The 23,879-nt window shown below is 42.7% G+C and overlaps 2 protein-coding genes across 3 annotated transcripts; both read right to left on the bottom strand.

Annotated features, from left to right (window-relative positions):
- Positions 1-128: 128 nt before the first annotated feature.
- Positions 129-8,385, bottom strand: LOC133960293 (uncharacterized). Its single transcript, XM_062394793.1, has 15 exons — positions 8,083-8,385; positions 6,948-7,121; positions 6,814-6,849; positions 5,935-6,053; positions 5,546-5,711; positions 4,988-5,113; positions 4,608-4,651; positions 4,023-4,122; positions 3,734-3,948; positions 2,939-3,119; positions 2,665-2,748; positions 2,287-2,432; positions 1,750-1,991; positions 1,505-1,614; positions 129-856 (listed from the first exon to the last, which is right to left on the bottom strand). The coding sequence occupies exons 1-15, from the start codon at positions 8,245-8,247 to the stop codon at positions 716-718; spliced, it is 2,049 nt and encodes a 682-aa protein (XP_062250777.1). The 5' UTR covers positions 8,248-8,385; the 3' UTR covers positions 129-715.
- Positions 8,386-9,182: 797 nt separating this feature from the next.
- hps3 (HPS3 biogenesis of lysosomal organelles complex 2 subunit 1) lies at positions 9,183-21,670 on the bottom strand. 2 transcript variants are annotated; one of them, XM_062396075.1, is made up of 25 exons: positions 21,601-21,670; positions 20,927-21,126; positions 20,756-20,827; positions 20,063-20,156; positions 19,359-19,432; positions 19,053-19,265; positions 18,807-18,858; positions 18,543-18,631; positions 18,081-18,198; positions 17,727-17,880; positions 17,546-17,628; positions 17,168-17,342; positions 16,837-16,918; positions 16,588-16,739; positions 16,295-16,396; positions 14,561-14,669; positions 14,028-14,275; positions 12,988-13,165; positions 12,651-12,884; positions 12,053-12,250; positions 11,720-11,923; positions 11,055-11,159; positions 10,605-10,811; positions 10,408-10,495; positions 9,183-10,215 (listed from the first exon to the last, which is right to left on the bottom strand). In XM_062396075.1, exons 2-25 carry the CDS (start codon positions 21,002-21,004, stop codon positions 10,088-10,090), a joined length of 3,237 nt encoding a protein of 1,078 aa, XP_062252059.1. In that variant the 5' UTR covers positions 21,005-21,126; positions 21,601-21,670; the 3' UTR covers positions 9,183-10,087. The 2 variants fall into 2 exon arrangements, with proteins under 2 accessions (XP_062252059.1, XP_062252058.1); XM_062396074.1 differs by lacking the exon at positions 16,295-16,396.
- Between the last annotated feature and the right edge of the window lie 2,209 nt (positions 21,671-23,879).

Genomic DNA, 23,879 nt, shown 5'->3' with positions numbered 1-23,879 from the left:
AAATAAAGAGGCATATAATCATGAATTCATTCTATTCTTTAATAAATCTTTTTTTTATTATTTTTTGAAAGCATACACAATATATATAAAATTTGTTTAGAATACCAATTAAACAGGTTTTGAAACAGATATAAAAGAGGTAAAATGTTGATTATCTAACAATGCTCAGTGTATGAAATTACAAATAATAGCTGCTCTGTTTAGACGTCACAGATATCTGTATGAAAATATGTACAAACTGGAAATACAGGAATTAAGGATTGTTTTTTGAATAACTATTAAAAGTTTAAAAGAAAACGTATCGTGTGGAATCAATTTGTGACGACTATAGTTGTGCATGTATCGTACAATACGACACAATTCATCCAGCCTCATCTATCATATACATACCTTAAGGCCACAATTGAATTGTTTCCATTACACAAAATAAATGAGTGTGTGCCGCTCTCATACACCCGACTCTGAATGAATGAATCTTTAAACAAAAACTGGGCTCAGCTTTGTCCTCAGGTTGCAAGAGTGAAAGTGTCAAAAGCTACTAACTGTTCACAGACCAGCACTTAAACCTCCTCACCGTGATGCAACTCTCTTCGAAGTCTCATCGTTAATGTCTGGCAGAATCCTCTGAGCGCCACTAAGTCAGTTCTCAGCAGGACCCAAAGTTTTCAGGAGGGCTTCCAGTTCCTAAACCTGTCATCAGTTCCGTGCACATGTCCTATCCGTCTCTCTGGAGACCTGTGAAGCCCAGGGCCTCGTGCACGGCTCTGCTCAGCAGCACCAGCAGATCCACAGCTCCCGCCACGGCCCTCGGCAGGAAGAGCTCCAGAGCACTGGTGGAGGCGTGGGGGAGACCATCCTGGAAAAAGGATTCAAAGCAAAAGAAATGTGACATGAAGATTGATCTTGAAACTGAAGAATCAAGAATATGAATCAGATCAAGGAGAACAGTTTATATGGCTTGTCTTTGAAGGAGGAAACTAAGTGGAAGGAAGAAGCCGTAACATTTTTGTTTAGTTCTGGAATATATCAAGGATGTTGAGGAAAACATATAAATAAATCTGGTATGTTGAGGGGCCTGATATGACCATGTGTAATTTGGTGCCGATCCAATAAAATATACAGATCTAATGAATTTACAATTTTCATCAGGGGACAGTTGGGCCCTGGGGGGGGGGGAATGCAACATATCGCTGTTCAAGTTTATTCGACCACAGGATTACACAAATTTATTTTGGATTTCAACGAAACTTGGTGGAAAGATTATACTTGGCACAAGACAGATCCAGGAATTTACCTTAGCATTGTGATAGTCCTATAGTTGTGGAACAGGTTTCTATGAATGCAGTATTGTGCTGCTTGAATACATTTAAAGGTACTATGAGGCCTTGGGGGAATCATGTGATCTAGAGTCATTCCAGTTTGAGCTGAGAAATTCTTGAGAATTCTTTGTGGACAACATTTTCAGGACAGCTTGATATCTGAGTCTGATCTGAGGAATATCTACCTGGGAGTAGAAAAGCAGAGAGATCAACCTAGGGAACCCAAGAGGAGGCAGGTGATCAGCTCCTGTGATGAAGGCCAGGACGTCCTCAAAGGAAAACTCTGCCTGATCATCTGATGGAGCACACAGAGTAATTATTTGAAAAAAAAGCTCTCCGTACAAGCTGAAGTACTTCAGAGACACAGCAAACTTCCAGAAGAACCACAGGGATGTTTAAGCTTTACTTCCATCCATCCCTCTGTGCTTACTGCTTATGAAGGTGAGCACCGTTTCCCAGTATCCCACTGTGGCCTCCTCAGACGCCCTCAGCGGGGAACCTTCGTGGCTGTAGCAGAAGTGGAAGAGCTGCTTGAACTCCTCCAGGGTCAGAGGCTCCTGCGGTGTGCTCGTCATCACTGGGACAAATGCCTCCCAGTGGGACTGTACCGTGTTCCACAATCCACCACAGCTGTTCATCCCCTCGGTGAACTGGGAGATCATACTGGCCACTCTGACAGACAGCGGAGGGACTTGGTTAGACAATGAGACTCTCATATTTTGTGTATATTATTCTTTCTTTGTTGATCTATTGCACTTCTGTCTGTACTGGGAGAGGAATCCCTCACTCTTATTAAAATCTAGCCGAGGGTTAAAGACAGAGGGTGTTGCACCTTGTTAAAAGGGATGGTTCACCCCAAAATTAAACTTCCCTCATTATCTACTCACCACTATGACGATGGAGGGGTGGTATGAGCTCTACTGAGTGCCCTCCTAGTGTATGTGTGCGTGTCTGTGTGTGCATGTACCTGTTGTATATGCAGTGTTTGACCATGCCCATATAGATGGCTGGTATTTGATTGGAGCTGGCCGAATAGATCCCAGGGATTCCGCAGCTCGACACCCAGTCACACAGACTGGGAGACAGCAGCTTCACATCAGTACAACACTGCAACTGGAAGAAGAACATTGTTAATGTCTATACACAAAAATACCAGCAGATTGGGTTTTCCTTTTCAAGTTGCACATTAACATTTATATTTTATAGAGAAGGGAGAAAAGGTTAAATACATTTGTCCAGTGTAGTATGTACGTTTATTTATGCTCTTATCCCTTCATGTGCTGAGATAAATTAAATAAAAAGGAGTGTGTGTGTGTGTGTGTGTGTATGTGGCTGTGTGCGCTACCTGTTGCAATCGATCCTGCACTTTAGCGTCAGCAATGTCCTCCGAACTGAAGTCCTCCATGGATGGATTGAGGCCACACATCCACTGTAAGTACATGGTTTGAAATGCATTACAAAAGGGACCATGAACAGTTTCACTCTGACATCATTACCACTGTGAATCTTTGGTTTTTATAAAATTATACAAAAAACAACCTCTAAGTCTATCTTCCAGTTTACGTGTGTGTTAATGTATGAACTGTGTCACGTAGGTCAGTCAGTGTGTAGCACTCGACCTGGTAAAGTGCAGGGTGGAGACAACGTGGTCCTGGCCCGCCATGAGCCAGAGACCAGCCAATCAGAACGCCCGCCTGGTAATACTTCCTGTCTTCAAGAGCTGCAAGGTCATAGGTCAAGTACAGGCGTCCTGGACGACCTTCGAAGACAGAACTTTGCAGCAGCTCCAGAAGAGTCAACCTGTGTGAGAAGAACTCATCTTTAGTCAGAGATGGATGATTTAGGTGATGGACTTTGTATCAAAGAGCATAGGTAACTTAATATAAGTCACCTTGTGCATAAAGAAGTGTGACAGGCAGAGTGATCTGGCATTAATGTCTGAAAATATCAGCTTAAATATAAGTTTTATCATGATGGGGCTCAGTCTGAAAACCAAAATATCCAGATTTATAATTAGTCGACACAGAGAAACACCAGGAACATGGAGAAGCAGCTTATCACAGTAAAACCATAGCAAACATTTGAACACTTGCACTACACTGTTACTTTTTCTACTACTGTATTATCCTGCCTATAGTATTTTTATATATTTATCTTGCTCATAGTTCTTATATCATACAATACCTGTTAATACTGTACTATTCCATATATATATATTTCTTACAGCACATACCTTATTTATTTACAATCCATTTTAAATACACATAATACTCTGCACTTTAACTGCTTTATTTGCACTTCTGGTTAGATGCTAAACTGCATTTCGTTGTATAAGTACTTGTACTGTGCAATGACAATAAAGTTGAATCTAAATCTAAAATGTTCTTCAGGTAAAATTCAAGGTAAATCCCAACCTGAAGAACTCTCTGAGCGGCTCCTCGTGGTCCTGGGTCTCCTCGCCACTGAAGGAGATGATGGGTGTCGTCCGGAAACTGAAACGTGGACTCATCACCACCTCCTCAGCTCCGCAGAGCAGCTCACTCCTCCTCACCTGGATGTGGGTCTCTACATCTGGATTCATGTTCTTCTGGCGGAACAGTCTCAGGACAGTGTCCAGGTCGAGTGGGATCTACAGGGACAGACAGAAATCATGTCCCCTCTGTTCGTAGAATTTCTCTGGACTGTTTCATCAAATCAACTCACCTCGTCCGTGGTCCTGGACACAAGAGGCTGCATCTGTTCTCCCGGCTGATTGTCTCCACCATGGCGGCTCTCTGTGTTGGCTTCACGACAAAACTCCTTCCTGACAAGAGACAGCAAGCTCGTACATTTATGTAATTCAGTAATACGGTTCATTTAAATGGAGCCCGACAGATGTTATTGTATATTACATATATTATATGTTATTTTACAGAATAAATAATGCAGAAATGATCAGAATCAGAATTCTTTTTATTGCCATGTATATTTCCACATACAGGAAATTGCCTTGGTGTGGTTGGTGCACTTTACAAACAAGTGCACCAATGTACATACATTTAAGTGTATGTACATTTTATTATTTTCTATATTATTCTCAGGTTCTATTTATTTGGTAATGAAGATTTCCGTTCAATTTCTTCATCAAAAGAGTTTGATTTCAACGTCTTAGAAATCGTTGCTAATGCTTCTAACATAAATAAAAATCAGCCGATAGTTTGGCATCGGACATTTTTTAAATCCCCCAATAACGGTATCGGCATCACCCCCCAGATATCCATATGGATCCGTTTCTAGTTTCTCTCTCACCTGTTCACCACAAGCATCTCCTTTGCAGACGTCTCACATTCCGCCTGTTGAAAGAAAGTATTTTAACTCCAGTGTGCAGGAAACATGTGAATATTAAAAAGGGAATTGGTTCCAAGATCCGCTTTTTAAGCAACATACCGATAGTACATCCCCATTTCTGTCAGAACACTCACATCACATATATTTACATCATTTATGTATTTAATATCATTACATTCCACAGGTCCCTGTGTGGTGAGAGCTAAAGCAGGCTGACGGGCCTCAAGGGAATCGAACTCTTGAAAACGAGAAACCTCCTCACACACGGACAAACATTTAGAACAGAAACTGATGAGATGTGAATCTGAGTCATAAAGTAAAGCGGCGGTGGTTCCTGCTACCTGGGGCTCGTCCAGCTGGTGGAAGACATACAAAGGTCCATGTCCAGCAATCCTGAGCACCTGCTCCCCCGTCCAGCCGTCTGCGGGGGTGTCAGGGACGAACAGCGCCCTGGATCCCTGCAAACACTGGGAACACAAACCATCAAATATAAATACACTAAAAAATTGACTAAAATGCTGAATCATTTACATTAAACTAAACGTCCAATTATGATTTTTTTCATAATTACCTATATATTGGATTTAAAAATTCTGTCTCCATTTACTTGACCAACGTTAAGGTAAACTTCAATGTCTTCAATTTCTAGTGCTTTTTATGTGCAGTCCTAAAACTGTGCATATTTAAATCTTTTAATATTGTCTGTATTCGTAGTGCATGTTTACTTCTTAAGTACTTTTTACGGATGTAATCTTATTTTACTTTCCCCTCTGCTTCTGTAACATGACGGTTGGACAACTTAAGAAATACCTTGTGTTAAATTGAATCTGTGAAAACCAGGGTTCAACTCTGAATCTCATATAGAATGAATGAATATAAACAGAATTCACCGTACACACCTGTAGATACATGAAGTTAAACCTTTGTCTCTCAAACTTCCCCTTGAAGAGCATCGCCAGCCGACTCTCCATCTGATTAGCCGACCAACCGTAGTCGATGGTAATGCGAGCGACCATTCCCATTGCAGCCAGTGCTGCCCTTTCTTTGCCTTGTGGAACGATAGGTCTACAGGGACAGAGACATTTTTTGCCATTATTTTAACATAAAATACAACCAATAAGACAAGAAAAACAAAAAACAGTAAATGGTCGCTCCACATCCTTTTATTTAAAGTTTAAGAATATTTACAAACAAAAAAAACATCAAATCCTGGAAGCTGCATGTGGTTCACTAATTGTTCAGACAGATCGTGTTCTACTAGAGAGCAGATGTCACGTCACACACTCACCTCTCCAGCTGAGCCAGGCCGAGGTCGCTGGGTAGACACACCACGTCTTTGACCACCAGTCCACACCGCTGTGGAACCAGTCGCCTCCATTTCACACGTCGCACTTTGTTTGGCAACAGCTGCAACCGAAAAATACGGATACATGTCACATGACCACAATACGTCTTTAACAAGGTTCACGTCAAACAGAAAATTGATTTGCCATTAACAGAATTTTTTTTTAATCTTAAGATTTTGCTGCAAGTATCACAGGAAACAACTGAGCCAAAAGAGAAAACGAGCATTGCAATTTTCGATTGATTAAAGAGTCAATCAACTGATAATTAAAAACAAAAACAATTGAAGTAATATAAACTAAACTGCTTTTCTGTATCTCAAATAATTATAAACCAATTTCATCAAATGACAAACTCTTTTGTGTCTTTGTAGAAATTTGCAGCAGGCACGTTATCCTTATTTTCTGACATTTAATATACTAAATAAATAAATAATTTATGCATATACATGAAGACCAAGTGATCTACACATGATTAAATATCCAAGTTTAAAATGTACTTTCAGTTGATTTTGATCTGTGACTGACCTAATCAACACTTCACTATATGATGGGATTTAGGTCAGACAATAGATTGGTCAAAAGAAAAGTGTTGATTGATTGACAAGCTGATTCTTTCACTGAGCAACAAACTCATTGAACTGCAGCTGCTCCTCATTGTTCATGTATAAAAAGGGATTTAATTAGTTTGATCACTGTAACTTCTTCAAAGTTAAATACATTCAAACGGGGAGTGAAGGTTTTCTTTTATCAGGAGAAATCTGTGCATTTGAATCCAGCTGTTTTGTGAATCACTGATATACATAAGGATCATGTGACTTTACCTTCACAGACTGAAACACTTTGAAGGGAAGTAACACCTGCAGAAAGAAAATAACCAAATGAACGGAGGTTTCATTGAACAGAAACATGTTTTCATAAACATGTTTCAAACCCAACATCCATCTTCACCACTCACCTCCATTTCTATCTCGATCTCCTCCATGCAGGCTGCAGGGACCGGGCTGCCGGGCTCAGCCTCCTCCCTGGAAGGGGCCTCAGATTTGGGATTGGCCTGCTGCCAGGGCTGGACCTCGGGCTGGATCTCAGGCGCTGGTTTCCAGTTGGGGTCCAGAGGATGCTCCAGGCGTCTCTGAGAATAAGATGAGGAAGAGAAGGTTAAACAACAGTTTGGATTCTACAGAACTAACACAGCAACTCAGATCTTGTTTCTCGCTGCAGTCTGTGTCTAAAATGTGATATTGTTGAAGAATCTTTATGGTGTAAAGGGTCATTTCATCCAATTCACACACACAAAAACATTTCTGTCATGACAGCAGTGGATTTACAGCCATCTTGTTTTGTGACCCTTGAAAACAGGACAGTTCCTCCATGTCCAGTTATTATACGATCGAAAGTAATTTGTTTCTGTTCTTGTTGGAATTGAATATTTATCAGAGGCAGATTATCAACTATAATCCTTTGATGGATTTTTGGAATTGTGACATATTAGCAGCTAAAAAAGAAGTACACACAATTATGTTACTCTGTTGTGGTGTTGAAACCAGTTTTCTCCAGAAATACATTTCAAAATTCTTAAAGGTCCCACTGAAAACTTTGGACAGTAGTCTAGGGTTGGGCATTAAAATAAAGTGGCAATAATTATGACAATATAGTTTGAATCAAAAGCAATATAGCATAAGGTCCAATATGTAAATGTATTGCTTATGCATTGTGCGAGCACAGAATGTTTGTCAAGTATTAAACCACAAAGAGTTAAAAACTTCAAACTTCACTCAGGTTGATCCAGAATAACAGGGACATTGTTACCTTTAAAAATTCAGTTGAAATGACCTGAGCATCTTAAAATCAGGACAAATAAAAGTAAAGGTCAGATCCCAGAAGGAACAAATGAAAAACGTTTTTTATCTGCGATTCAAATGATATATTGTGAGTCTCAGTCAAATGAACTCATCAGCGCCTATAGATTTCACATGTTCCTCACACTCCCCCCGCAGAACATTGGACTTTGTGTTGGACTGAAGGCTCCTGCTGAACACAGACACATGGAAACTACAGCTTGAGTTGAAGCTGCAGAGATTCAGACGACCCACCATTTGGAAGTTGTATCCCTGCTCCTCCTGCTGCTCCTGCTCCTCCTGCTGCTCCTGCTGCTCCTGTGTTAGTATCACCATGCACAGCTCCTCTGAAGAGAACAGCGCCATCTCTATGTTTTCTGTCATGGTCGCCAACGTCATCTTCTTCTCACACAGCTTCATCTCCTACAACTCTTTACTTTCTTCTTTGTGATCCTGCCTTGTTGTTGTTCTGCTCCTCCAGTCCCTTCCTCACTCAGCTACTGAACCTCCAGATATATCCCTCAGGAGCAGGAGGTGGCGGTGGAGGAGGTGGTGGTCTTCCAAACATGTGAACAGCTGAGCTCTTATTAACTCAAGGTGAGATGCATCAAGGTCCACAGCTCTGATTGGCTCCGGGTCGTCCTCTCCGGCTGTGATTGGTCCTGTGATGACAGCTCTGAGGGTGTCAATGGTTCAGAGATAGGTCGAGAAGCTCTGGTTGGTTGAGCAGCATCTTTAGAATTAAACTGATGTGAACTGAGTTATTTAAAGTAAGGTATTCAATACAGAGGAGTGAGTGTAGATGAGACGTTTACAAATAAACAACTTTAATGAAACTGATCAATTCCTCTTCACACAACCTGATGATTGAGTCACTTTTAATTAATTACTTAACCAATATATACTAAAACCAATATTTTAACCATGTTACAAAATACTTTATAAATATAAAATATGCAAAAAAGGACTTCACGAAGATATGTTTTATTCTGTGCTTTTATTGCACTAATTTATTTATTTTTTGCATTTTACATTTACATTTCGTTTTGTGGATTTAATATATATTTTAATGCACTTTTAAAAAGCGATATATGTTGTAAATAATAATTATAACAATACACTTTGTTGTTTTTGCTCGTCGAGTAGATCAGGACGATTCCTGAACTCGGCTGTCGAACATTAACTGACTTGATGACCGTGATCTAATCTTAGAATTTGGAGCAAAGACAAAAGTGCTGAGTGTTTGTTTAGAGTCACACACACCCTCTCTCTGATGAAACTGAGGTCACACAACACACGCAAACACACACACACACACACACACACACAATAATCTGTAATCAATGTCAGTCAACTGAAGCAGCAGCACAACATTCCTTTATTCTGCAGGAGTGAATGTATTATCAGGAACTTCATGCAACTCAGGTTAATAATGTGTGAGATACAGTTTACTTTTGTTCTTTACTGAATATAAATAAGTAGCAGGAATTTTCAGATTTTGGTTGTTGGGAGAAAAAGGAATAAGGAATTTTAATTTTTATTTAAATTAAATCGATTTGGGTGAAATGGAAAGCGCTCGATGCTCCGGGGACAATCCAAGACATTTCTCTGTCTTCTCATCTCATCCACTGACGATGGTGAAACTATGTCAGGATATCGAATATTTCAAGGTTAATTCCATAATCCTAAATCATGAAGCGCTAAAATATTCAACACAGCTCCGTGCAAACAATGACACAGAAGAATAATTGCAGGCGGTTCACCACAGTTCAAAATACTCAACTACTTCCTGGTCCTGGTTTTGCTATCATTTTTTCAGTCCTTGGGCGTAACGTGGAATGTTTGTGATTATGTCTCATCGTAAACCAACAAAGCCTGAGGCCGAGGGTTTTGTTCAGATCATAGTTAATAATGATGGCTCCGCACAAGTGATGCCAATCATCCCCTGATGACTGATTGATGTAAAGGTCATAAACCCTTCCTCCTTGTAAGATGGCTGCCCCATTTTAATACTGACAGGATGACAGTAAAATGTATTTATAGTGTGTGTCATTGTTAGTGAATTACTGTCATTGAAGTTTTAATCACTGTGTTTGTTTGGCTCATCCAACCAAAGGGCCGGTCATTGTGCTCCTGTTATAGAATCAGGATTTCTCTTTCACTTTCATCTTCAACAAACGACCGTCCTGAGTTGAACTTTGACCTTCAGCCCCCAGCGGAGACACACTTGTCTTTGTGTTATCGTGCGTGTCTGCGTGTCTCAGGCAAGCAGGTGTCTCTGGCTACATGTCAACAGGTGAGGCAGGAAGTAGGACGCCGTGCCGTCGTCCGGTACGAGCTCCAGGAACTGTGCCGGGCTGGTCTCTGTGGCAACCACAACCAGTGTTTCTGTTGGGACGAAACCATCATGACACATTAACAGAGCTTTTCTCCTCATCTGACCTCATGTGTCTTTGGAGGGTTTTTCTCTCTTCAACCATGTCAAGTAAATATGCAGGAAGGCATCTGGCCTTTAATGAATAAGAGCCTGGTGCTTTTGACTGACTGTACTCGCGGGGGGGGGGGGGGGGGTGCTTCTACCTTTGAGAGCAGCCAGCAGGATGCTGTTGTCCCCTGCAGCTCTCGTGCGATTGCACAGCTCTGGGAGCAGCTTCTTCCACCACAGCGCCTGCAAAGATCCAGCATGGCTGTCAGACTCTGAGACACTCAAAGAGAAACTGTAATGCAGCCGTGATACAGTGCGGGGGGGGGGGGGGGGGGGACAGGTCAGCACGCACCATGTGTCTGTCCTGCAGATGGTGGTTGGCGAAGGCGATGATGGCCTGAGGACATCGGTCCAGCAGCTTCTCTATGCTGCTGTCAAACTGCCCCCTTCTGGTCGCGCAGAGGAGGTGCAGGCTGAAGCCCCACAGGGTGTCCTCCGACAGACGCTCCAACAGAGGGAGTACAGAACCAATGGACATGGACGGACCACACAGGAGAGACTGAGGAGAGATGCAGGAATGATGAGAGTTCAAATCACTCCACAACAATAACTGAAATACATGAGCTGATCTTTGAGCTCAACAGGATCCATTTGATCAGTTATCATGATGTTGAAATAGTCTCCTCAGGTCACAGCTCACGTTCCATCGCTCATTTACATCTGGGTTGAATCAAGTGGTGGTAATTTTTCACATATGCTGCTGAATTAGTAGCAAACAATGTCATGTTCAGGCACAAATTACCTGCAGTTTGTGTAACGCCTCCTGGTGCTGGAAGCTGGTAGTGTGAGCTGGACACAGAACAGTGAGCCACGGGTACAAGGAGCCGTAATGGGAGCTGGAGTTGATCTGAAACACAGAAATATGCTGTCATCTCAGAGAAGATCTGATCGTTAGTTTTGACAGGTAACCAAATTCTTACCTAATGGAACTGGAATTACCGCACTGCGTGAGTAAGCCTCCGCCAACCAGCGCAGTTCCAGTATACATATTTCTACATGTTCACTGATTCAAGATTATTATAACCTCACTGTGACCTTTGACCACTAAAGCACTCTTGAGGAATCATCATTCAAAAGGAAAAAAACAAGTTTTTTGAGGCCAACATGACCTTTGACCACCGGAATCGAATCAGATATTCAGTAACCAAGTGAATTGCACCAGATGTAATGAAATTCATTACAGGCCGTGCTACTATTCACAGGGACCTGAGGTTACTGTGACCCTGACCTTTGACCTATGGCTCCAAAATGTTATCCAAGTCAATATTTTTACCAAATTTGAAGAAATTCTCTCAGGGTTTTATTGAGCTATCGTGTTCGTGTGGCAAGGACGGACAACCAGTCAACATAGTGCCTCTGGCCTCTAGCTGTCACCGGCAGGGAGGCGAATACAAATATAAAACTCACCAGATCGTCGGCGCTCTTCAGCGGCCTGCGTGGTGGACGAGTGCGAGGGAGGCCGGAGTGTGCGTCTGAGTTTGTGTGCGTCAGCCGCTCGATGTAGACCGAAGCCAGTCGGAACAGGAGCTCCTGGATGACAGCTTCCTGTGAAGAGGCCATGAGCGTCGCCTCCCAGAAATCCACCAGTAAGCAATTCTCACAGCCCAGCTCCTACACACACACACACACACACACACACAAAGACACACAACAAGTGTTTAATGCTGTTCTCGTTTTGGGATCTTTCATGTTCAACTTATTCAGGTAGACACTGCGACAAACACACACACACACACACACCTTGAAGATGTGATCGGCCTGTTCCAGCTGAGCCTTGTTGTTCTCATGCAGAGCCACCATGCCGGCTACCAGCAGCCCCGGCTGGGACTTTGCCAGCTGGCGAGTCAGCGATGTGGGACGGACGAGTGCGTGCGGGCCGCCGCCTCCACCGTGAAGCAGCAGCCTCGGCTCGTCGATGAAACCGTACACAAGCAGCATCTGAACAAACACACACACACACACACACACACACAAACTTTATCTTCACAATCCAGTGGAACATAAATCAGAACAGACTGCGCTGAAGCACATCGTTTATCATATTCAGGTGTGAACGAAAAAGACAGAAAGACAGACAGAGACGGAGAGACAGACAGAGAGACAGACAGACGGAAAGAGACGGAGAAGGACAGACAGAGAGACAGACAGTAAGACAGCTGGACAGACGGAGAAACAGACAGACAGACAGTAAGACAGACAAACAGACAGACAGACAGACAAACAGACAGAGAGACCGACAGAAAGATAGAAGGACAGACAGACAGACAGAGAGACAGAGAGACAGACAGACAGACAGACTGAAGTTCAGGTTATTGTTTCTTCTTCACTTCTTCCTCACCTCAGGATGTCTGTCCATCAGCTGTGTGAACTGCGGCAGGTCGTCCAGACGCAGCATCATGGTTGCCATCGTGATGGTCAGTGGGACCGACACTCCAGCTGTGGCCTCCAGATGTTGGAAAACTCGCAGCGTCCGGGCGGGACTGATGTTCGTCATGGACGGGCTGGCACACACGCTGATGATCTCTGAGGGATCTGATTGGCTGAAAATGTCAACGACCTCATCGGCTGATTCCTGTGGGAGTAGGAAGTTGTCATTTTGAATCTTAGACTTTTACAGTTATTGCTGTTTATCCCAAATTAAGACATTTTAAATGTGTTAATTATCGAGCGTGTACCTGACTGAGGGTCTGCTCCGTTTCCTCTAACAGGAAGTGCTTCAGGTAGAACAGGAAGCCGAGGCCATAGGAGTGAGGGCTGCTGGGAAGGGGGCGGTTCCTGACGATGACCTCTGTGACTGACAGTCCGGACATCCTGTAGTACGGCAGAGCCTGGTGACAGTCCTTCTGGCTCGCCCTTCACAGGAGGGGAGAGAGAGAAACAAAAGGATATTCGTGGTAAGGAAAGCAAATCTGAGAATTAGATTAAATCTAATGCCTCTTTGGAACGGGCTGTTTGTTTGACCTGTGGCTGCAACAACAATAGCGACCTGCAGGAATTGAACCGCATCAAGTAAACAACTGCTACTGGTCCATGGAACCCTGCTACTGGTTCTATGGACCTAGGAACTGATCGACTGATTCTTCAAACGTCAATGAGGCTTGGCTCAGTACGCAGAACCTGAACTGGAGAACCAGTCATTCTTATCGTTATCATATTGAAGGTATCACGTGTTCAATTCGAAACCAAATTCCACACTTCCTGTTCCTCAAGACCTTAACTATACACGTGAGAAGTGTGAAGCTGATAAGACACACATGATCCACAGACTAAATTATACACTTCCTTGTTCCCCCAGCAACACAACTGCTGAACACACAAACAGAGATTTCTCACACTAAAGTAAGATAAGTAAGATAAAAAGAAAGGAACAGAAGTGAATCCTCTGCAGATAAAGTGCAAAGCTCTATTTGTTGCCATTTCAGCAAGGTTTTACATAAAAGTGTTAGGGTTAACAGATGCAAGAGATAAGGATGTTTAGCCTGCATGTGTGTGTAGGTGTGTTGTGTTAGTGTGACTTTGATTGACAGCCACGTCTCTCTCTCTCTCTATCTCTCTCCTGGTATTTAGATTTCTCAGGTTTTCAGTTTTAAACAGATTTTGATCAGACTCAGGAACCAAAAGCTCTGAAACTCAAAGTTCATTCTGGGTTTTCCTTCTCAAACGTAAGACAGTTCAGTTCAACAGTTTCCAAAAAGAACATTTTCCCATCATGCACCTGCTGTAACAGTCTCCCAGCTGTGCACAGTTCTGCCTCAGAGCCTCCTGCAGTTCTTGTCTGTCTGTTTGTGTCTGTGTCTGTCCCTCCGTCTGTCCTTCCGTATCTTTCTGCAGAGACACCGTGTGGTCGCCCTCGCTGCTCTGCTGCAGTGAGGAGGCGCAGAGGAGGAGGTGAGCCTCACTGAGGAGGTGTCGAAGGCTTTGGGCCTGTGGGTTGGTCTCTGAATAGTGTCGGCTGTACTCCACCTGACACACAGACACACACAGACACACACAGGTCATCGTACAGACTCACAAACAAACATAAACCAGTGTGAGACAATCCTATCGAGCAGTAAGACAAAGTCAAAGTCATTTCTTATTTGATTTGTGATGGAAACAAGTTGAGTCATTCTTACGGCACTGATTCATTTTTTTATTTCCCCACGGCTCATACTCATCAGTTACAGAAAGCAGAACAGAAAAATTAAAAGAAACATAGGAAATAAGAGAGAGAATAAGAGAGTATAGACAGCAACAAGGTGACGTTACCATCTCTCGGTAGAGCACGAGGGGCGAGACGGTGTCGACCACGTACAGGTTCCATCCATGTGCGGCTGCACTGGTTTCTTTAGGAGAGGAGATCGTCCACTTCCTGCTCCTGGGGTCAGTCACACAGAGATATTCATTCAAACTGAGAAATGAGATAAATCTAATCCAAGCTAATTGGGAAGTTAATCTCAGAGGGAGAGTTTGGTGTCTTGAATCTAGAATCTGAGGTTTTCTTATTTAAAGTTTCCTTAAAGCTGTCGGAAAGTAAGGCCTCTTTCATAACTGTGCAATATTCACATTTATTCCAAAAAATGTTATTCTATTGCCTACCTTTATATTCTGTTTATACTTAACTTACCTTATCTATTGCCTAATTTACTTAATCTCTACTACATCTGTAATCCAGAGTCTTGTCTTTTACTCTGAAACGTCAATAACACCTGTTTAATTCTCCTCCTGTTCCTTTACTTTCTTGTTTTCTTCTGTTGTAGAAAGGGAATTAAATCTGTCACTGTTTCTTTACTTGACACTGATAACACACTGAAGACAAACACACTGAAGACAAACACACTGAAGTCAAACACACAGAAGACAAACACACAAGTTTTCCATGAACGAAGATGGAAAAGGATTCTTTCATTGTGTCATGACACATGTGAAAGAATGACAAGGAGGAGGAGGAGGAGGAGGAGGAGGAGGAGATGTTGTGATGATGGAGACGACAGCATCTGCATCATCAACACTGTAGAATGTAATAAATCACTGTTTATTACTTAATGTAGAACTACAGCTTATTTCACACAAACTAATAGTTAGTGAGCTGTTCAAGCTAACGTGTAAATAATATGTGTGTGTGTGTGTGTGTGTGTGTGTTTGTGTTTGTGTGTATGTTTGAGTGTGTCATGGCAGCTTTGACGCATCATGTGGCATAAAATCTGCATCATTTTCATCAGTGTCATGAAGCTGGATTATTCTATAATAAGCTCAGCTCTTTTCATTTCATCCACACATGATTAGTCTGTGAGTAAAACGTCTTTCTCTCACACACACACACACACACACCGACACACACACACACTGGGGGAAGCTAGGCAGGTTATGGTCGTCTAAGTTTGGGAGCTAAAACAGGATAAGTTGTCACTTTTAGACCAAGCTGCAAAGTCACACAGAAATTTGAATCATCAATAAACTATAAATTATATTTATATATTGTATTTTCATAAATGAACAGAAATAATTGGTAGTAGTTGATGTAAAGCCTCAACATTTGCATATGAAGGAGGTTTAAGTTTTTATCTAATGCTTAATAATGACATTTAGCAGGGAAGTATGTATTAACGACATAATTACAGAATGAAATGGTGAAAACCTGACAAAATTAGCTTAAATGTAAAAAATATTTTAGTATTTACAACAATAAAAAACAACTTCTATTGCAACCACCTTGTCTTGACTTCCTTGAGAAGTTCAAGATTATAACCACTATTAAGTTGCAACTAGTACTACTGGTTTCACTGGAAAATGTAAAAATTCACAAGCCAGCTGGTTCACAGGACGCTGGGAGAAAAAAGCTTTTGTCTTTCGTTGAAACCGAATCTCAGGATTTGGTTCATAATCATTTTTCGTGAGGGTTTTTTGTTTTGAGGGATTTCCTGGTGCTGCAGCTTGACTGAAAGAGACAACAGATACTCAGGGTGGGGGGTGGCGGTGGCGGGGGTGTTGGGGTTGTCTTACAGGAAGGGGCGTGACAGAAAGCTCTCCAGAGCCGGCGTGGTTGCGGGGTCGATTCCCACCGCCAGGAAAATACCAGTCAGCCTGGTGTGTTCTTTCAACTCGCTAAAACCACAACACACACGCGGTAAACAGGTTTATAAATACATGCCTGACTGCACACACACATCACAGCGCTGAGAAATCCCTAATGAACGTACTCTGCTGCCCACCGGGAACAATCTGACGGACAATTTATGTGTGTGTTCATGTGTTGAGGTCTGTATATGGTGTGTGTGTCTGTGTGTGTGTTTTACCGGCGCTGTGTGCTGCGTTCGCTCTCGTCTGGCGTCTCCATGTCGGCGGCAGAGAGCAGGATGACGTGGCGGCCGTAGACGCACACCGAGCGCAGGCCGATAAACAACTGCATCCGGAGGGCGCACACCTCCAGGCTGCAGGGCGGACAGGCCTTCACACACAGACACACACACAGACACATGTTTAGAAACAGAGACAGAGAGAGGATCTGGGTTCAGGTACACACGAGTCATGGATGAGGATCATACCTTCATGGTGGTATCGATGTAGGGGTCGTCGATCCTGGCTGCTACAGCCGCACAGCGCACTGTGAAGCACTGCAACGCATTCCTAACAGAGACAAAACACAGAACTACACATTGGACAACTCATTTTCAACTGTTCACAATATGGTAAAATAAGCAAGGATCACTCAGGAGTGAAAAAAAGAGAGTTTTAGAACCGGTATCTGGATGTTTTCAGAGTTTGTATGAAAACTAATACATATATATATAAAGCATGGTAAACTGCTAAAGTATCAAGTACTTATGATCGGTAAAGAATAAACGATTTCCATATCAAATGGGACTGGGGACCTACTTGGTAATGACGTGCAGCAGGGTGTCTGTTAGCACCGCCTCCAGGACCTTCTCTGGATACTGATAGGCTGAGAGCAGCTCGACTCCGCCCTTCAGACTGTACAGGTAGCCGGCGTTGGGGAGCGAGAAGAAGCAGAACACACACGCTGGTTCCTCAGTGGACGCCAACTGGCTCTCTGCAGAGACACAGACACACAACATGATAACAACACACACCCAAACGGCTTCAACTTGTGTCTCTGATACAGTTTTTAAACTTTCAAGGGTGAAAAATGCAGAGCAGCAGAAAAACTCCAAGTAATTGAGTCAGTTTTGTTGTTTAATTAATGTGTGTGTGTGTCATCTTGGTTCTTCCTCTCCTGCCACTTGTTGGACTCACTGGTGTACAGCGGGTAGAGCTGCAGGGAGTGGAGCTGCGTCTCCTCCACACTGCAGCCCTGGAAAAACTCTGGAGTAAAACGCCTGCAGGAGGAAAAGGACCCAAGTTAAATCTACAATATTCTCTCAATGCAGATATGAAGGTCAAACTCAAATACACACACACACACACACGCACACACCTGAAAAGAACATATGACAGCGTGTATTGTCCTTTGTCCTCCAGCCCCGTCTTCTCAATGCTGACAGGGATGTCACAGTCTTTAGCTCGATCGCCCAGTAACTCCAGCTGCCTCGGAATGAGCAGGAGGTCGGACTGGTCCTCCAGAGGATCGTCTGCACACAGACACACACATGAAAAATGTGTATATACCAGAATTCCTCCAATGTGGATCGATAAAGGATTATTATTATTATTGATCTTTTAAAATGGGTCTTTCTACAGTCTGGGAACTAAACATAAACAAAAACAAGTAGATGTGGCATTAAAGCATTAAAGATGAGGTAAACACTGATGAGGTCACGTGTGTAATTACCACATGTGTTTGTGTCCGAGGAGTCATCCGGGGTTTGAGGTTCAGACGATGCTTCCAGTTTCAGTACGAGCACCTCCAGCTCCGCCTGCACGGCAACATATCCTCCACACAGCGCCACCTGCAGGGGGAAGCACAGGAGGGGTTTAAGAGAGTAAATTCAATTTTAGATTAATTATAGAGAATTATTTAGGATGTGTATGTTTTTGTTTCAGGCATATTTCTGTAAATTAGACTTTTAAATGCACATTTCAAGAATTATAGCAAAGTTGAAGTGAGTGAAGGAACAAATTTCAGCATATTTATATAATAATATCGGATAAAATAAAAAGTAGTTATACTGATGTATGTTGTTATTATATGCTATTAAATATGGCTTTTATTTACTGCTGTGACGGTGCAGCAGACAAAGGGAAAAAGAGATGACAGGTAAAAACTTTTAAACTGAAGAAGAGATTGAAATACCTGTTTAAGGGACATTTTGGGAAGGTGCACGATGACGGAGCGTTCAAAGTCCAGGATGGAAACATTTTGGTTTGAACTGGAGGTTTGACCTACGAGTGGAAAACAAAGGGTCGGAGGTCAAACTGGTTGGAGGAGGAAACTGAAGAAGAGTCCTCAAGGTCCTGCATGAAAGGGTTTTCCTGTTTTCAATCATCTTTTGAGGTGATAACTAGAAACTAAATGAGCGTCTGTATGAAATGTGTTGTGTGTCTTTCGGTGAGTTACCTTGACTCTGACTGGAGCTCTGCTGAGTGTTCGGCCAGGGACTTTGACTCTGCTGTCATTTTCCCAGAGAGAGAAAAATTTGGCCATTAATACATTTATTGAATCAAAGAATCTGCTTATATTGATAAAATTTGGTCACCTACGACAAATACATGTTTGAAGGATCAAGAAATAAGACCAAAAAAGAGGTGAGAGGTAAATCTGCTGTTTCATTTTGGTAAACTCCCTCATTAGCTGGATTCTTACCAGGTTCTGCTGGTTCGGTCTCCTCAGCGTGAACAGAACCAGGGTTTTCTCGCAGCCGACCAGTAGGTCCCCAGTGACCGAGCAACAGGCCACCGCCACAGGGCGCTCCGACAGAGGGATCTCAATGATCTCCATCTGCACTCCGCCCCGCACAGACGCCCCACGCAGCAGGTGGCCCAGCAAGCGCACCCCAACACGGGCTTTCCCCTCGGCCTGAACGGAGAGCAGGAAAAAACTTGAATGTATTTATATCGACCGCACAAAGTACTTTCAGGTACTTGACGTGCTTGACTGGTCGGCGTTTACCTGGTATCTCCAGTTGGTGTAGGCTCTCAGATAGGTGGCGCTGTTCTTCTCCTCAATGGTCACCAGGTAGTCTCCTGGAGGAGGAGGTAGAAAGGAAAATGTGGATGATGTTCTCCTTAATTCAAACTTTAAGCAGGACTGCTGTCAGCTGAAGGAAAAGATGCTTCCAGTGAATGTGACGTTTTGGCAGAGAAGGAGTGTGTTAGAGATAGAGATGGAGTGTGTTCAAGGTAAAGAGATGGAGTGTGTTAGAGGTAGAGATGGAGTGAATTAGAGGAAGAGATAAGGAGTGTGTTAAAGGAAGAGATGGAGTGTGTTAGAGGTAAAGAGATGGAGTGTGTTAGAGGTAGAGATGGAGTGAATTAGAGGAAGAGATAAGGAGTGTGTTAAAGGAAGAGATGGAGTGTGTTAGAGGTAAAGATGGAGTGAATTAGAGGTAGAGAGATGGAGTGTGTTAGAGGTGAAGAGGAGGATATGTCTTAGAGGTGAAGAGGAGGAGGAGTGTTAAAGTTAGAGAGAAGGAGTGTGTTAGAGGTGAAGAGGAGGAGGTGTGTTAGAGGTAGAGAGATGGAGTGTGTTAGAGGTGAAGAGGAGGAGGTGTGTTAGAGGTAGAGAGATGGAGTGTGTTAGAGGTGGAGAGATGGAGTGAATTAGAGGAAGAGAGAAGGAATGTGGTAGAGGTGAAGAGGAGGAGGTGTGGTCACCTGTCTTGCTGTGCTGGATGCTCCTCACCGTGCCCATGGTGGAGAAGCGGCAGATGAGCGGGCAGCCCTCCTGCTCCACACTGTACGCCTCCACCTTGGTTCAGTTCAACAGTCAGTGAATTTAAAAGCTCCTCGTTTCTGCATGCTCCACACTTACAAATTAAGATAATACTCTACAATATTTGCACAAAATGTTGTCGTTTAACTTCTGATTATTAAATACCAGCTATGCAAATCATTATTTCTACCCCAGTGAGAGTGAAGAGGAAGTAACCCTGAAAGAAATCCCCTTGTCTGGTCTTATCCGGTTTAATTAACAATGTACTTTTCACTGACACAAATGAAAATAATGGTGGAAATTAATAGATTTTCTTTTTTAATTATTTAATATCAACACACAATCGATTGATTTTCATCTTCAAGTGGAGATATTAATACAATACTAGCAAAAGTCTGGAAAATTGTGTGTGCACATATTTTAATTTCTGTATTGTATACTTTCAACGCGCGCCTCTGACTTGTGTTTTGTCTGTGGATCCATTTGAGAAGTTAAAGCATCTAGACGACAGTGATGATTACAGACGTGAGGTATGAATGACTCTGATGTGATGAATGCACAGTTCAGAACATGTGAGTCTCTATTTAAATAAAGGTTCTTGCAGATATACGAATAAATAAATATTGATGCTAAACCTTGCATCCTCCAGAAGCCACCACGAACAGAGCTCCACCTCCACAGCAGACCAGCCCCGGCTCCTGCTCCACCTGACCCACACAGACACACACAGACACACACAGCAGATGAGACGTATTAACAGACATGTTTGAGAAGCGGTGACTCGGTGCGAGTGCGGCTCCACCGACCTGCACGATCTGCTGCGAGGCGTAGGGATGACAGTTGTACACGTGCACCATGTTGGCCCTGCTTCGTGGAGAGCTCATCGACTTCAGTGGAGGGCGGAGATGGGTGTGAGCCGCACACTGTGGCTTCTTCTTCTTCTTCTTCTATTGATGACGTGACGAGGCAGAGAAACCCATCCAGCTCTTCCTCCTCTGTTTTCCCCCTGGAGGCACCAAAAAGCAAGTTTTACTCATTCACATCAATGCAATGTTCCATCACAACACAAAAGAACGTGGCTTTGTAGTCACCCTGCAGATAAATACACAAGTTTATCACTTGTGGCACATGATGGTGTGATTGTTCTCTAACCTGGTCACATGCTGCTACTTTAAAAACCAACCCACCACAATAAGAGCATCGAAATACGAAGTTAGAGAAACGACAACATCAAGACACATGTCAACAAACTCAAAAAGTAGAGATAACTTCTGAGTTGAACGTGTGTTTGTCCAGTTCCCTGTGTGACAGCAGATCCTGGACCAGTTTAATCGATATCACATGTCTCAGTCTTGTGATCATCAGCAGCTCTTTTCACATTGAAACTCAAATCAACAAAGTTTGATCATCGGTGCGTTCACGTTCCACTCGCGGATTAAACCCTGGACACAAAGCGCAGGATGGATTATTGATCATCTACCTTCTCTGCTGCGTTTCTTCTCTTCTTCCTCCTTCTCTCTGCACTTCATTGATTTCACGCTGCAACACAGGAAGTCCAGCACAACAACACAGAGCCCCGCCTCCTCTGCACGCTCATTGGCTGCTGCTGCTACTGCTCGTGCTGTGTCCCAGGTTCCTATTGGCTGGGGAGCTGTCGTAGATTCAAAGGGCGGAGCTGCCTCTGTTGTTTTATTTATTTATAAAAATCATCAAAAAGCAGAAGTTACATTTACATGATATCTCTAGGAAGTTAATGTTTATTTTTTATTTTATTCTATACCTTTTTCTATTTTCTTTACTTTGTGAATCGAGGTAGTGGGAAAGTCACTATTTAAATCCAGGCTGTTATTATCATACTTTTAACACAAGCATTTATAAACAGAGGAACATATTCTGTCCTACACTTACATATAAATGAAAAGTCTTTGAATAATTAATATAGAGAAGGTTAATGTAATGTTTATTCTGACACAGGAGCAGCAGCAGTGTTCATTCTTTAAAGACCACGATTATGATTTGTTTTCAATTCATTCCCAGCCACCTGGTTCTGTTCAGCCAATCAGAACGACCTTTAAATACCGAGGAGTAAAAGTGATGATGGCGCCTCCTGGTGGAGAGGAGTGTGCCACAGAGCTTCTGGTCCAACAGCATCTGGTCCAGCAGCATCTGTCTCCAAACAAACAGCTGATCTCAGACTCTCCTGTGAACATGAGGTGAGTCCAGACGTTAGAGATTAATTTGTAAGAAATGAGGAAGTAAATGAGGAATTAATGAGGAAGTAAATGAGGAAGTCACTTTTGGATGGAAACTGCAAAGGCCTCACCTGCAAAATATTCAGATCCAGGTTCCTGCAAAAGATTCAGATCCAGATCCAGGTTGTGCTCAAACTCGTGAAATGTTCCCATCAGCTCTCAGCAGCCTTCTGAAACAGGAGCTGAGTTTTAATCTTTTAACTGAGGAAACTCAAAGTGACAGACAGAACTTCTTTCACTGACTTCACTCAGATGTGCAGCTTTAAGGTCAGTTTTAAGTCTTTCTATATATAAATATACATTTTATTCAGGACAGATGTTAATTAATGTTGAATCAAATCATATTTATGTTCCAGAAGGAAAGTGTTGTACAGATTTCATTTAACTCACTGTTTGATTTGCAGTATTTTGTCTTTAGGAAAATGTGTAAAGAAGTAAATTTGAAGTTGTGGATTCTGGTAAAAAATCATTTAATGTTTTTAGCTTGGGCTGTGTTGTGCAACACCGCCACCTGGTGGACAGAATCTCACCAGATTTGGTGGTATGAAAATCTAAAAAGTGTCATATAATAATTTATACATACAGGTCATCTACAATCTTATATCTTTGCCCAAGTTGCTGTGAGAAAAGAAACTTGGCACCATAACAGGAAATGATCGGCCAAATGCTTCCTGTATAATAACAATCAGTCTGATGGGAATGACGATACAATAAGTTCATCATCTTTACCCGGGTGCTTGTAATGCTGCTTGTGTTCCAGTAGCCAGACTCAGACCAGTGCACTTGGACCAGTGTGACCAGTGTGTTATTTAAGGTTCAGTAATAACACATTAGGCCGTTCTCACCCTGGTCACCACCTGTTCGACCCTCTGGCCTCGGGGGGGCACTGACTGGGACCACACGCCTACACAGTCACTTAGTATATGAACTGAAAAACACTCAACAGTTTTATTATATGTTGAGTGAATATAATAAGTATATTATGTTCTTCATGCGACAGTTGACACATACGTTTAAAATATGACTTTTATTTTTATGATTTGCTGTCTTTGATTTCTAAATGCTGTTAGATTTAGATCTTCCTCTTTCTCTTTGTAGAGCACTTTACTTGTAACAGATGTTTTGAAAGCTGCAATACACATAAAGACAAAGAATCTACTGCTACTAATAATAATAATAAAAATTATAATTAGGATTCCCATATTTTGCATTATAACCCAGTGTTGAATAAGGGGGTGGGGCCTGGGGGGGGGGGGGTGATTGTAGCATCTCTCTCTCTCTCAGTCTCAGTCTCTGTCTCTCTCTCTCTGTGACTATCTCCCCCCTCTCTCCCTCTCTCTGTGTATGTCTCTCTCTCTCTATCTCTCTCTCTGTGTATCTCTCTCTGTGTCTCTCTCTCTCTGTGTGTCTCTCTCTCTCTCTCTCTCTCTCTCTGTCTTTCTCTCCCCCCTCTCCCCCCTCCCCTCCTCTCTCCCTCTCTCTCTCTGACAGGTATGTGTGGGGTTCA

Source organism: Platichthys flesus, chromosome 9, assembly GCF_949316205.1.
Source record: "Platichthys flesus chromosome 9, fPlaFle2.1, whole genome shotgun sequence".
In the NCBI taxonomy this organism is placed as follows: domain Eukaryota; kingdom Metazoa; phylum Chordata; class Actinopteri; order Pleuronectiformes; family Pleuronectidae; genus Platichthys; species Platichthys flesus.
This window is presented reverse-complemented; position numbering and strand designations above follow the sequence as displayed.